Source organism: Dasypus novemcinctus, chromosome 26 (genome assembly GCF_030445035.2).
Source record: "Dasypus novemcinctus isolate mDasNov1 chromosome 26, mDasNov1.1.hap2, whole genome shotgun sequence".
NCBI lineage: Eukaryota > Metazoa > Chordata > Mammalia > Cingulata > Dasypodidae > Dasypus > Dasypus novemcinctus.
The window spans coordinates 27,679,529-27,695,392 of NC_080698.1; the positions used below are offsets into that span (position 1 = coordinate 27,679,529).

At 40.9% G+C, this 15,864-nt stretch overlaps 1 protein-coding gene across 3 annotated transcripts in view; it reads right to left on the reverse strand.

Moving 5' to 3' along the window:
* Window positions 1-15,864, reverse strand: part of LRIG1 (leucine rich repeats and immunoglobulin like domains 1) — a 114,389-nt gene that overhangs the window by 69,658 nt on the left and 28,867 nt on the right. For all 3 annotated transcript variants that reach the window (XM_071212150.1, XM_071212149.1, XM_058288145.2), the window contains one exon: window positions 2,355-2,426. In XM_071212150.1, coding sequence (XP_071068251.1) covers window positions 2,355-2,426 — 72 coding nt within the window. The remainder of the gene's footprint in view (window positions 1-2,354; window positions 2,427-15,864) is intronic.

Sequence of the window (15,864 nt, forward strand, 5' to 3'; positions counted from 1 at the left end):
ATTTATTTAACCTCTCCCAGCTTCAGCTCCCTCCTCTGTAGAAGCATGATTAGTGATTATTTTTACCACTGAGTTGATATGAGGACGAAATGTAATATTTGCAAAAGGTTCAGCACAAGGCTGCTCTGATTTTTGTGGCTATTGTTCTACATGGGGAAAAAAATTCTGAGACTCATAATCACCATGTCCAAGGATAGGCAGGTATCAGATGTTTTTGGTTCTCAATGTGAATGGAGCCCAAACTCCAAGAAGTACCAGGTTAAAGGAGATGAAAGGCTGGAGGTGGTCAATGGAGACAAACCAAATGAAATTTGGAAGTCTGGGTGGGGAAGGAGCAAGTGGGACAAGGCAGCCAGAGAGAACAACACTGAAAATGCTCGCCAGAAGGGCTCCATGATGACTGAAAACAGAACCTCTCACATCCTGCCAGACCCTGGCCAGGCCTCACCTCTCAGCACTCATCCTCGCTGTCCTCTCTGTTCACATCTTTCCCATCTGCTCCATCCACTGTCATCTCCTGACCACTCGGGCTGTTATCATGCCCCCTTACCTCTCGCACTGCTCTATTACCCTGTTCTAGTTCCCCTACAATACCACTTCTTGTTCTGCCCATGGCTTCCCTCGGCTAACATAAGCTCTTTGAGAGGAGAGTTTTGTCTGCAGGGTCGGAATTGGGTGGGAAGGGGCACAAAATTTAGGGAGCTGCCAAAATGTTTAGAAACCAAGATAGAGAAGATTTTAATACAACTTTTTGAAAATCAAAATTTATGTAAAATATAGTGAAATATCAAGATCTTAAATAAAGACAGGATCATGCCAAGCCACACTGAAGCCTATAGGAAAAGGAAAAATCAGTTTTAATGATCCTGTCATTATTTAAACGTTTTATATTTTGCTCATCATAGATTTTTTGCATTTGCTTTTATTTTTTTTTAATACTACAGCAGTATATTAAAGTAAAATATTCCTTATCTCAGTTGCTGAGATTTGAGGCCCTGCTTAACTTCTGCAACTGGGCTGAGCGCCGCACTTGCCTCACTCTAGTCCCAGCCCTGCTCGTCTTGTTCACTGTGGTTACTACTCCACCTCAGCACCTATAACAAAGCTTGGCACATGGTTGGCACTCAAATATATGTTAAACAAAAGCTCGAATGATGCCAGAAGAAATACCTCAACCTTTGTTTTGTCCAATTTTAAAAGAAACCACTAAGCTTTGAGACTTACCACCTAGAAGCTGGCTGTTCTAACTACAGCACTAATGACACCCTGGAGCAGGAGAAAGCACTGCGTCACAAGCAGCTCCTGCACGGGCCAGGCCGGTAGTCTAGGGCGACCCACTTCAGACCTCCTTTCCCCTGCACTGACCTGCTAACCCTTTAGAAAAATGAGGATCCTAGACAAAAGTATTTCCAAGGTCACTTTCAACTCTGTTATTTTTTAAACTTTGGAAGTTTAGAACTTCTGAAAAAAAAAGACAAGTAAATAAAAGCCAAATTAATAATGTGAAGATGGGGGTAAGAAATGTATGTATTTTACAACGTGCATCAAGGTGAAGAAATTATTTTTTTGATATATCATCAACGATGGACTCAAAGACTAACAACAAGGACTTAACAAGAAGTGTAAAGAAGTTATCTAATAATTTCTATTAAAAAGATCTAACAAAAAGAAAAAAAAAGAAAAAAAATCTAACAATAGTACACATTTCTGTCATTTCCAGATTTTCTGCAGTAGGTACATGATGACATATGAAAGTTACTCCAAAGTTCCTATGCAACTAAAACTCCTGATTAAGCATAGCAACAATGCCAAAAGCAGAATTCTTTACATTAAAACGAAGAAATGTGAGGCTGAGCTTCCAAAGATGGTAAGCCTAGCTCTATCTGGAGGTGGGAGGGTAAAGGTAAGCCTCTACTGTACCATATTCCACACTTTCATTTCCTGGGAACAAAAGGGAGCGTGGGCATCATATGCCTCAATGAGGAGGCTGCTACACCTCCCTGGGAACTAGGGAAAAGTACCAGCCCACGTGGGGTAACCCTGTTAGTCCCACAAGTCTTTCCACTAAGGAAGGGACTCTCCTTACACCCACCATGTACCCATAACTTTGTGTGACTCAACACCATGTGGATGGTAACCAGCTCTTAACTGGCTCTAGGAGGAACAGTGGGACTGCAGCAGAGAGCTAAGCAGTATAATTTATCACTGATAGTCCATATGCAAATGTTTCATCCAACAAGTGTAGACTGCTGATCTAGAGGGGTGAGCACTGCTGCAATGAGAGGACTTTCCTCAAGAGTGCCCCATCATCACCCACCCCACCCCCGCCCCAGAAGTGTGGGGGAAGCACTCACACTTCCTGTAGATTCGGCAAGTCCTCAAAATCAGTAGAGTCAATCTCAGAAAGTTTGTTGTAACTCAGGTTTCTGGTAAAAGGAGAGAAAAAATATTAAATCAATATCTGGCATTACACCCAAGATTCAGGAATCTTCTTGCACCAAATGAACCAAGCCCTCTCCCTCATAATTGCCCCTTTTCATGCGGTATTTTAAGTAACATTATTGACATAGTAATTTACAGATATGTTCCCTCTCCACTTGCATCAAAAAACAAGTCACACTAACACTGTGACAATCTCAAATCACCTAAGGCTGGCTAAACCCAGACAGATATCAATCAATCCCATTCCGCTACACAGCAACTTTTAGAGAAATTCTAAGGTGAGCCAGTCCTCTACATTAGAGTATCCTGGTGCAAAAGCTTTTCACGGTATCAAACCCAAGGCTGTTCCTAATGATATTTTTTTAGAGCAATGTTTCACTAAAGTGTCAAACATTAAGCAGTGGTAAAGGAAAACAACAGAGAAGGTGTTGGGGGAGGTAGTGATTCTTCAGTCTTCGCCAGCTCTCTCCAAGCAACGAATTTGCTTCCCAAGGGACATCTGGAAATGTCTGGAGACATTTCTGGTGGTCCTGGGGGGAGAGGGGGTGGTGCTAACAGAATCGAAGGGGCAGAGGCCAGGGATGCTGCTAAACAGCCTACGATGCACAACCCCCATTACGAAGAATTATCCCGCCGTAAACGTCAGTAGTGACAGAGGTTGAGAAGCCCTGGTCTAAACAAGAACCTAATTCTAGAAATTGCTCAGATATGCAAGGTTCAAGTGAATGTTTAAAAAGTGACCACTGTACGATCCTGAATCATAAGGCTATTTACGAACACGGTACTCCCACCACCGTGAAGAGAGGAGCCACTGTCACTAGGAAGTCACGTTGGTGTTAACCAGCCACAGGCAGAAAAACCCTCCCGGGTGAGCAGTCTTCTCAAGATGACAGCGGCTGTCTCACTGACTCAGAAACACATTTCTTTCCCCTTCATCACCCAGCTAGACCCTCAGAGGCAGACAAGGACCAGCCAGGCCATGCCCAGGTGGCGGAGCTTCTCTGATCACACCCTCGACCCAAACCAGCATAATCTTTCAGGAACAGTATCTTTGTAAAGATTTGATCCAAATGGGCCTTAACTTGTTCTGCACAGCACCTTGCTCCCTGCCACCAAAGCACACCCAGCCCTGTATACAAAAAGGTTAGCATTTTTCATCTCAGCTATTAATTCCATTGTACATTACTGCCAATTAACAGTACCGCTGATTTGGAGTTTAAAGTTTCTCTCTTAAAAGGCACAGTGTCACTTAAGTGGCAAGTGTCTTTTAAACTACTCCAGACACATTTAAATCAATACAAACCTTGAGCTGATAGCCATTTCACCATGAACTCAAAGACATTCATCTATATAAAAATCAAACTACACTTGAAACTAATAGTACATCTGTGTTCATGGCATAGCCTGAATTAAAAGCAATTTGTCCAGAGATTATATTACTCTGAAGACTGGAGGTAGTAATTTTTTAAACCGCAGATTGAAGTCAAGTGTGAACTTGTCTGTGCTTGGGGTTTTTTTAATTAATGAGCTCATAGAAATCAACAGGTTTGACTTGGGAACAGAAATCCACAAATTGAGAGCACTTCTCTGCGCAGAAAAAACGACTGGACAGACTTAAAAAAAAATTTTTTAAGGAGGTACCAGGGATCGAAACCAGGATCTCGTACATGGAAAGCAGGCACTCAATCACTTGAGCTACATCTGCTCCCCATAAAATTTTCTTCCTTTGGTTCAGTACATCATTATACATTTTAAAAAGAGAGATGGAATTATTGCTTCTGTCTCTAAAGATAGGGTGAGTTTACAATAACTAACTTTTCTATCATCATAGGCACTGGGAGTTGCAGAAGACTCAGAGACTCAGAAACCACAAAGAAAAAGCCTGGAGGACCAAGCAAGTAACATAAATGGTGACCCTAACACACAGTACCTGCCTGCCTGCCTAAAGGGGCATTTGCTCCTGGCCCAGAAACAAGGGCCAGCGTAGATCAGACTTCTCATTTTTTAAGAGAAGCTTGAAATCTGGATTTTACATGAAATATTTTCAGCTCTTAAGAAAAAAAAGAAAAAAAACAACTCTGAATGGGCCAAACAAAACAGATCTGCAGGCCACATTTGGCATGAGGACTGCGAGTGTTCAACCTCTGATCTAGGCCACTGACTCTTTAAGGCTATTAAGGTTCAAAGTGAACAACTTGTTTCTGGCCTACACACGTGGCCAGGGTTGGAGCTGGGCTCCCTGGAATCCAGTTCTCAGAACTATCCAGAATAAAATCATTTCCCTCACTTTCCACCCCAAGTGTCCTTATTCTTCAGCAACTTGATATTAGAATAAAATCATTTTGAATCACAACACCCTTTGGTCAGTCTTACCCTTACCCTTAAAGAACAGTCAACCTTTTTTCCAAAAATTTATATAAATTCTGTTGTTTAGAGTAAATCTACTTTTTAAAAAAGGCCTTCCATAAATTAGGACTACAAGAAGCCCAGCAGTACCAGGACATAATACCAAGATCCTAAAGACTAGTAAAAAAAGATGAAGGTACTTTTAGATAGAAATTTAAGCTCTCATGGGTCAGCCTGAATATGGTTTTTGACCTTAATGAACTAGTCAGCAGACTAGTATAATAGATAATCCCCCACCTCAAAGCACTTACTAGCAACACAGAGAGAAGATACAGGCTGAATGAAGCTTAGGTACCTTGAAGAGTTTCTACTTCTGGACATACTAGTCCTGTGGCCTGGGACAAGTTGCTGAGCCTCAACTGCTATATCAGGAAAATGGAGACAATATTTATTGTATTCTCCCTGATGAATATAAATAAAATCCTCAGAGATGCTTTCCTGTCTGCTCATTTCAGGCAAACTCCCAGCATAATTCCTCAACCAAAATTTTTTTTAACCCTTTAATTGCTTATGCTTACCTACAGCACTCATTTCTCAATTAATGAAATGCACTGATTCAGCCCAAGAGCTCAGCAGAGGGGGGTGAAAATTCAATTCTCTCAGACCCCAAGAACAATCAAAGGGTTAATCAGTGGAAAAGATTTAATGAGGCCTTTCTTTCAGGTGGCAGCTGACATGCCAAATCTAAAGCATCTCACTTACTTCTACAAACATGAAGGCCCCTTACGAGGCCCAACATCTGAATTTCTCTTCAGTTGAAGGTTTCAGATTCTCCTGTCAAAACAATTTATCTGTCAGCAGGACAGATGCTGTCAAAAGCATTTCTGCACCTTTCAGTAGCAAAGAGGAGAGGAAAGAAACCTCGGGGAATTTAGTTACTGCCAATTGCAGCTTTCATTAAACATTCTGTCAGCCATTGTCATAACACAAATTTTCCCTATTCTTGCACAAAGGGTGCGCAGATCTTGGAACAATTGAGCCCTGCCACAGATATTCTTTCAGTTAATCTGCTGAAAGATAACCATGCGGCCCACAGTTTGCAGAAAACACAACAGGCACCTCTATGGAAACAGCTCAAGTTTTATCCAGGCGTGTCTGAAAAGCGAACCGTGCACAATGGCACTGAGCATTTTTCCTAGTAAGACCCCCCACCCCGACCTCAAAGAAATAGAAGAGCTCTGTCTTCAAATAGTTGAAAAATCCATACCCCTACCTAAACCTGAGTTGTCTAGTATGTTAGCCACTAGCTTTGCAGCTATTTACATTTGCATTTCAATTAATTAAAATTAATTAACATTAAGAATTCCCTTCCTCAGTTGCTCTATCCACAATGCAAATGCCCAAAAGCTACACTTAGCTAGTGGCCACCATACTGGACACTGTAAAGAGAGAACTTTCCCTCATTGCAGAAATTTCTAGTGAACCGTGCTGTGTCTACATCATGAAGTAATCAACAAATATTTCAAATGAAATGGCACCTATATAAGCAACTTGGGTTTTTAAAAAATAAACCTGAGTTTTCCAACAACTCACAAGCTGTGTTTTATTTGTTTTTTTAATGTGAATGGGGGACGGACACCTTTAAACCCACAAAGTTCTTAACAATCTCAATTCACAAGGAAGACAGACTAATTCTATGGGCTTAATCGGTATTTACATAATCTGACCAGCATCCTCCTGGATTACAATCAAAACCACATATTACAAACCTGGCAAATGCCATTCAAAGCTGGCAAACAATAATTCATTGACTCCTTGGAAGTTGAGGGATAAAAAGTTCCATTTACTTTTGAGTTAGCTGTGGTGAGTAAATAACCCCAACATCATTAAACAACATAATTAGCACTTCATCCCCAAAAAGCAAGTATTGCTCATAGGCCACTGACTGTACAAGCAAAACCTCTCTCTGTGAAGAGTGTGCAATACATGGTTATGTTTTTAAATATCAATATGAATAATAATTCAAAGTGGAAGGAACTGGTCCTAAGTCTGTAACAAGCATTCACTGAGGAATGAGGTTTTTACATTGTTTGGTTTCCAGGCTAGCCTATTTCCCATTACTCAACCCTGTCTGGACTCCTGATCATCACAGCATTTTGCATATTTTAATCTTTCAGATGTTTGCTAAACTGAATGATACCGCCAAAAAGAAAGTGTGTGAGGCAATCCATTGACCCAACTTCTGAGCCCCTTTGGGCTACCCAGGACTAGCCTGGGAACCTCTTGTTTCTAGGGCAATTAGGGGCTCCAGCTGTACATCTTTTTTCCAACCTCAGAAACTGCACTGTTTGCCACTCATTAAAAAGAGAATCACTTGCTTACAACTATCTGGTAAAAAGTGACGGTCCTTTCAAGATTTTGAGAGGTGCGAGTGAGGAAGAACATACAATTTGTTAAAGTTATTTAATCCTTTAAGCTTTAAAGGCAGTTTCTGCTGCGTTTTTACCTTCTGAGGAATTACATCTAGTACACATCAAGTTCCAATAAAATCATCACATTATGTTCCCCAGACCCCATGTTTTAAGGTTTTATGAGAAGACCAGATTTTTCAAAAATTCTAGAATCACTCTTTTTTCCATTGCAATGCTTTCCCTTTATTAGCCAAAAACCACAATTTAACAGTCTGATAATTTGCATTAAAGGCTCATACTATAAATAATAAAATTTGTATTTTAAACTAGAATCATTCCTCTGGGATCCGTGCCCAAGAATTCACACTAGCAGAAGGTTCTGCACTTGCTGCCATCTTTCTTAAGTAAGCTGAGGAGCCACATTTTCCTAAACTGAGGTTTGTGCATAGGACACTCTGTAAATAATCAAATGCAAAATCATTTAGGTATCAAAGTAATTTATACAATTCATTTTGTAAGAAAGTCGATGAGTTAGTCTTTTCAATTTCTGAAATGTTACATAAACAATACTAAATGCAAATGAAGGAAGCCAAAAACTAACTCAAAAAACTGATAATACACACTAGACACATAAGGACCCGAGAGTCACTGCCTGTTTTTACTCCTTAAAATCAGCTATGGAGGGAAGCAGACTTGGTCCAATGGATAGGGCGTCCACCTTCTACATGGGAGGTCCAAGGTTCAAATCCAAGGCCTCCTGACCTGTGTAATGAGCTGGCCCACGTGCAGTGCTGATGCACACAAGGAGAGCCCTGCCAAGCAGGGGTGTCCCCGTGTAGGGGAGCCCCACACGCAAGGGGTGCACCCCATGAGACCCACCCAGTGTGAAAAAAGTGCAGCCTGCCCAGGAATGGCACCACACTCACAGAGAGCTGGCGCAGCAAGATAACGCAGCAAAAAGAGACACAGATTCTGGGTGCCACTGACAAGAATACAAGCGGATACAGAAGAACATACAGCGAATGGACAGGGAGAGCAGACAACTGGGGGGGTGGGCCAGGGAAGGGGAGAGAAATAAATAAAAAATAAATCTTAAAAAAAAAATCAGCTATGAAGGGGAATGACTGTGGCTCAAGCAGTTGAGCTCCTGCCTCCCACACGGGAGGTCCCAGGTTCAATTTGGTTCCTAGCGCCTCCTGAAAAAAACAAAAACCAACAACAAGCAAAACAAATGGGAGGGGGGAGAACCCAACTCAGGGAGGTTGATGTGGCTCAGTGGTTGCGCACCAGCTTCCCACATACAAGGCCCCAGGTTCAATCCCCATCTCCCAGTACCTCAAAAAAAATAATAATAGTAATAATCAGCTATGGAAATCAGTGTGGGGCTCTGAGTTCTAATGCCTAAAAGAACTCTAATTACTGTGAGAAATCAGTCATGCCCACCTGTGATCCCCTAAGGACTTATACGTGCTTCTCTAAGTCAGTATTTCATACAACCCACGCTGACCTGTGGTTAATTTGAGTAGAGGTCAAGGTCTTTTTCCTCTGTGGTTCTGGGCTTAGCATCCAACAAAGTAATATTTATTGAGTGTTTGTCTACAATGCATATGGCACTGTGATAAGTTCTGTGGGAAAAACAAATTAGGGTAAGACCTATCCATGACCTTCAGGAGTTTACAGCCTCCTAGAAAGACTCTTGACCAAATTATTATAGCAGAAAACTGTAATATGCTGAGCTTGGAGTGAAGGGGTAGACACGGAGTTGCGAATTGGTTGCTCTTGGGCCAACGCTGGGCTGCAGAGACAATTTTTTGTTGGTTGGTTTTCGAATGAATGGTGTTTGAAGAAACCTAAAGTTGTTGCCCCCCACCCCAACCCCACCAAAAAAAAAAAATCAAAGGTTTCAGCATCTTCTGAAAATTATCCCTGGGCCAGAATTCATGACAGCAGCAATGAGCTACATACAATGAATGTATGTAATGAGCACAGACCCCAGCATGCCTACCGTCTCACTGCGAACCTCTTTACAGAGCTGCACTACCGCCAGCCCCGGGGGGCGTCTGAGTTTGCACACACAGCACTGCGGCCAGGTGGTGTTCTAAGTAGGGAAGATCATTTGTGACAAGAAAGGTTCATCAGAAAATGCAAGACCTGAGCTAAGCCTGGAAGAAGAGGAGAAGAAGAGGAGCCCAGTAAGTAAGAAAGAGTTCTAGGAAACAAGGCCAGAAAAGTGAAATGAGGCGTGAACGGCACACAGAGCAGCTAGCCACATCAGAACCTGAAGGATACGGGCTACACAGGAACAGTTCAAGGGTCAAGTTGAGGAAAACCCACAAACTATTAGGCAGATAAGCCAAGAGTTTTACAAACCTTAACAAATCCTAGTGGCCAGGTCCCTCAAAAGTGTTAAATCTACAGGATGCTTGAAGGCAATTTCCACAGGAACAGAATATTGATTCCGCCATCTACTTTTTGACCTAAACGATTAAGAGGCTAGAAATCTTATCTCATGGCCACTGAAGGTGGCCAGCATGTATATTCTATATCCTTTAAAACTGGATGCCCTAGGATCTTTTTTTCCTAATGAATTCTTAGTTTGCCCAATGGGATATTAAATAATTGAGTACAGTATGGTTTTTTAATTTAAGCTGTCTTGGGTTTGAGAAGAAGCACAAAAATTTTCCGTAAGCCAACAAACTACACAATCTAGATGAAATGGACACATTCCTAGAAATGCACAAACACTGATGCTAGATGAAATACAAGAACTTAACAGACCAATCACATTTAGAGAGATTGAATCAGTCATCAAAAAATCTCCCAACAAAGAAAAGTCCAGGACCAGATGGCTTCACAGGTGAATTCTACCAAGCATTTCAAAAAATATTAGGGAAATGGATTTGGCTCAACTGGTAGAGTGTACACCTATCATATAGGAGGTCCAGGGTTCAAACCCAGAGCCTCCTGACCCATGTGGTGAGCTGGCCCATGTGCAGTGCTGATGCGCGCAAGGAGTGCCCTGCCATGCAGGGGTATCCCCTGCATAGGAAAGCCCCACACACAAGGAGAGCCACCCATGCAAAAAAACACAGTCTGCCCAGGGGAGGCACCACACACATGGAGAGCTGACACAGCAAGATGACGTAACAAAGAGAGACACAGATTCCGGGTGCCACTGACAAGAATACAAGCGGACACAGAGGAAGACACAGCGAATGGACACAGAAAATAGACAACTGGGGGGGAGGGGGAGAGAAATAAATAAAAAATAAATCTTTAAAAAAAGAATTAACACCAAACTGGTTTACTTTCCCAAAAATTGAAGATAAAACTACCCAACACATTTTATGAAGCCAACATCATCCTAACACCAAAGCCAGATAGACACTACAAGAAAATTACTTACCAATCTCTCTAATGAACATAGATGCAAAAATTCTCAACAAAACACTTGCAAATAGAACCCAAAAGCATATCAAAAGACTTATAAATCACGACCAAGTGGGATTTATTCCTGGTATGCAAGGCTTGTTCAACATAAGAAAATCAATCAACATAATACATCACATTAACAAACTGAAGGAAGAAACCACATGATCCACTCAATCAATGCAGAAAAGGCATTCAACAATATCCAGCAACCTTTCTTGATAAAACACTTCAAAAGATAGGAATAGAAGGAAAATTCCTCAATATAATAAAAGGCATATATGGAAAACCCAGAGCGAACATCATACTTAATGGAAAAAGGTTGAAAGCTTTCCCTCTAAGATTGAGAACAAGACAAGGATGCCCATTGTCATCACTGTTAATCAACATTGTACTAGAAGTTGTAGCTAGAGCAATTAGACAAGGGAAAAAAAATTAAAGGCATCCAAATAGGGAAAGAGTTAGTAAAACCCTTACTATTTGTGGTTGACATGATCCTGTATTTTAAAAATTCTGCATTAGCAGATTTGGCTCAACTGATAGAGCATCCACCTACGACATGGGAGGTCCAGGGTTCAAACCCAGGACCTCCTGACCCATGTGGTGAGCTGGCCCACGCACAATGCTGATGCGCGTAAGGAGTGCCGTGCCACGCAGGGGTGTCCCCTGCACAGAGGAACCCCAAGTGCAAGGAGTGTGCCCCAGAAGGAGAGACGCCCTGTGTGAAAAAAGCATAGCCTGCCCAGTAGTGGTGCTGCACACACGGAGAGCCGACGCAGCAAGATGATGCGACAAAAAGACACAGATTCCGGGTGCCACTGACAAGAATACAAGCAGGTATAGAAGACACACAGCGAATGGACACAGACAGCAGACAATGGGGGGCGGGAGGCGGGCAGGGGGAAGGGGAGAGAAGTAAATAAATAAATCTTTTAAAAAAATTCTGAAATGTCTACGACAAAGCTACTACTTGAGCTAATAAAAGAGTTCAGCAAAGTGGCAGGATAAAAGATCAACACACAAATCAGTAATATTTTTGTACACTAGTACTGAACAATCTAAAGAGGAAAACATGGAAAAAATCCATTTACAATAGTAACAAAGATACTCAAATACCTAGGAATCAATTTAATCAAAGAGGTACAGGAACTACATGCAGAAAACTACAAACAAAGCTCAAAGAAACCAATGAAGACCTAAACAAACGGAAAGACATTTCATGTTCATGGATTAGAAGACTAAATATTGTGCAGATGTCAATCCTACCCAAACTGATTTACAGATTCAATGCAATACCAATCAAAATTCCAACAGCCTCCTTTACAGAATTAGAAAAGGCAATTACCAAATTCATTTGGAAGGGAAAGTGCACCCAAATAGCCAAAAGCATTCTCAAAAAGAGCGGCATGGGAAGAATTTCACTGCCTGACCTTGCAACATATTACAAAGCTACAGTGATCAAAACAGCATGGTACTGGCATAAAGATAGACACATCTATCAGTAGAATAGAAAATAGAACTGAGAGTCCAAAAATAAACCCTCACCTCTACAGTCAACTGGCTTTTGACAAACCTCTCAATTCCAGGTTAATGAGACAAAAGTCTCTTTACCAAATGGTGATGAGGGAACTAGATATTTATAACCAAAAGAATGAAAAAGAACCCTTACCTCACTCCCTTTATGAGAATCAACTCAAAATGGATCAAAGAACTAAATATAAAAGCCAGGACCATAAAACTACTAGAAGAAAATGTAGGGCGTCATCTTAAAGACCTTGTGGTAGAGATGGTTTCTTGGACCTTACACCCAAAGCACACCCAACAAAAGAGATAAATGGGACGTCCTCAAAATTAAACACTTTTGCACCTCACAGGATTTGTCAAAAGGGTAAAAAAGCTACCGACTCAATGGGAGAAAATATTTGGAAATCACATGTCTGATAAGGGCTTAATATCCAGGATATATAAAGAGATGTTACAACTCAACAATAAAAAGACAACCCAATTTAAAAATTGCTAAAAGACTTGAATAGACATTTATCCAAAGAAGAAATATAAATGGCAAAAAAAAAAATATGAAAAACTGTTCAACATCACTAATGACTAGGGAAATGCAAATCCGAACTACAAGATATCATTTTCACACCTATCAGAATGGCCACTATTACAAAGACAGAACTACACGTGTTGGGGAGAATGTGGAGAAATAGAACATTTATTCACTTGTTGGTGGGAATAAAGAATGGTACAGTCACTGTGGAGGACTGTTTGGCAGTTCCTAAATAAGTTGAATATAGATTTGCCACATGACCCTGTAAATACCACAACTGAGTATACAACCAGAAGAACTTAAAGCAGTGACATGAACAGACATATGCACACCGATGTTCACAGCAGTGTTATTCGCAATTGCCAAGAGCTGGAAACAACCCAGGTGTAGTCACATGATAGAATACTAAGCAGCTGTAAGAAGAAATAAAATCATAAAGCATATGACAATATGGATGAACCTGGAGGGTATTATGTTGAATAAAGCAAACCAGACAAAAAAGGACTGTATGACTGCGTTACTATGAACTAAATACACAGTGTAACATAATGTATAATTCCATTTACATAAAATGTAAAAAGACTTCAATTTATAAAGATGAAATTTGAGTAGTGGTTACATAGGGCTAGGGAAGGTATGCTAAGGGGTGTGTAGAGTTTTTCTTTTGGGAATAATGAAATAATTCTAAGATTTTTTGTGATGATGAATGCAAAACATTGTGATCATACTAAAAGGCATTGATTATACACTTTAAATAGAATATATGGGATGTGAATACATTTCAATAAAATTGCTTAATAAATAAATAATTGTGCAAGAATAGCCAGAAATAGCAACTATGTATAGCAGGGGAAACAGAGATTGAGAGGTAAAGAATTTTCTCATTTGTCTGGTTTTTGTTTATTATTATTAAAATAATGAAAATGCTCTATGATTGACGTGATGAATGCACAACTATGTGATTAAATACCATCAATTGTATATATGAATTGTATGCTTTATTAATATGTATCAATAAACTTGATTTGTTAAAAAAAATTTCCCCTAAGTAGTCTCTAATGAAATATGGTTCAGATATCTTTAACCTCTAAAGAATAATTAGACAATTTGATTAAGGAGAGACACTCCAGCTGTACCAGCTCTTCTGTTCGTAGTTATGAATACTTTGGAGACAAAGTGAATTTGAGCAGGGAATAGATCTTTCTGCAACCTTGCCACAAAGGGAACATCAGCCGCAACCACCCCCGCAGGGAAGGGGTGGCCACTGGCTACCATTTGGTTTTGCTTTTAGAGAAGTGGCTCTACAGAGGTTTGGAAATGGGGATGGGAAGGAGAGGGGTCAGAAGTCTGGTCATTCAAAGTGCCCGTCCTCTACTTCAAACCATTCGATCTCCTTTCAGAGAATCCTTAAGCTCAACAGGACTTTCCAAACTCATCACCACCACAATAGGACGGACGCCTTCACCCGGCCAGGCACCAGCCAGTAACCCAAGTTAATCTTTCCCTCCTGGAAGCCTAGCCATTCTGCTGAACAGAGGGTGGTTGGTGCCTTGGGGTAGGTACTCTGCCCCCAATCAATCTCCTCTCCAAACTGGCCCTCCTGCCCTGAGGCACCCGCCGCTGGCTCCTGTGAGCGCAGAGCGCTCTTCCATCATGCCGTGGAGGGACAGAACAGGCAAGGCTGCGTGCTCATCTGTGGCAAGGCACTTAAAGTCTTGAGGCTCTCCCAACTAAAGGGTGCAGGAGGAGCTCCTCATGCTCTACTGAGGCAGGAGACAAAGACTTTTGCTTCTATGGTAGTTCAAGCAAGTTGGGCAAAACCGACAGGAAATGAGGGAAGGACGATCTGAGAGCAAGGACAAAATGTCTACTACCTGAATTTGGAGTCCTCCATTCGCCACATGCTCTGCAAAGCTAATCAAGGTCACCACTGTCCCTCTGGTCATAAATTGCTGTTCGGCCTTCCAACACCTCCAACTTTGCATCTCTTTCCCTACAGACATCCAATCTCAGGTATTAGCATCCTGTGGAACTGTCACTGCACAATACACGGTGTTGATAAATGCATGATACAACTTTAAAGTGCATTAACTGTGGATGTACATACGAAAGATGCAAGCTAGCAACAGTTGATGGACACTTCTTTGACAGAATGTGTCACCCAACAGAATTTAATTACTAAGCCTTGGCAAAACCACCATCCATCCTAAGGGATCCTGTGATCAATTTCCTTCTCCAACACACTAAAATGATTATCTACTTAATGCTGAGTAGTTTCATACACTACATGCCCACACCTAGGGACCCTGAAAGTTACACTGCTATGGAAGAGGAAAGTACCGACTTTCATGCAGCCTCATAAAAAGCACTCCTGGTCATTAGAACAGGGTGGCCAAATTCCAAGCCCATCCTTCTGGCAGAAGGTACAACCAAGGATTTCACTGCGATAAAGGGATAATGAAATTCTATACCAGTGACTGCTGATTCTTCAGAAATGAAACCTCCAATAAGGTATTACTTCCTCTGAGTACAAGAGACACAGGTTAAAATATTAAAAACACACACACACAAAACCCTTTCCTGCCTCTGAGTCATTACATGCCATTCTAAATACTCTTGTCTAGTGGTTTCCTAGAACTAGGAGAGGACCAAGGCATTTTGTGACTTTTTAATCCTCATTTCTGACAATTTACTAACATAATCCAATAAACGAAAATACTATTACAGGAACACCAAGTTACAGAAATATATCCAAAAAATAAAAATCTTTGTGATGACTCACCTATGGGTATGTATTGATCAGTTTTTTGTTTTCATTTTGCTTTATAAAGGAGCACATGTAATAAGATGCCTATTTGTCCCCTTAAAAAGGAGGAAGAGGAAAATTTCTTTAAAATTTGTTTTTTAAAAACAAATCCATCTATACAAATAACAGCTTATCTTAATATTACAAGCATCTCTTTCCTCCTCCACCCACAAAAACCATTTTAAAGAACAAACCACCACTACCTTCCCAGGCTAGAGCTGCTCATAAGGAAAAATATTCCTGTGAAACCAGAAATTTTTAGGGGTATACTCTAGAGTCCAATATCCACTTCCACTGGAACATACATACATCCTTTACTTTTCAACCAAAACGACACCTATTCATTAATGTTTGTGTGATGGCTCTTTGTGCCTTTCTTT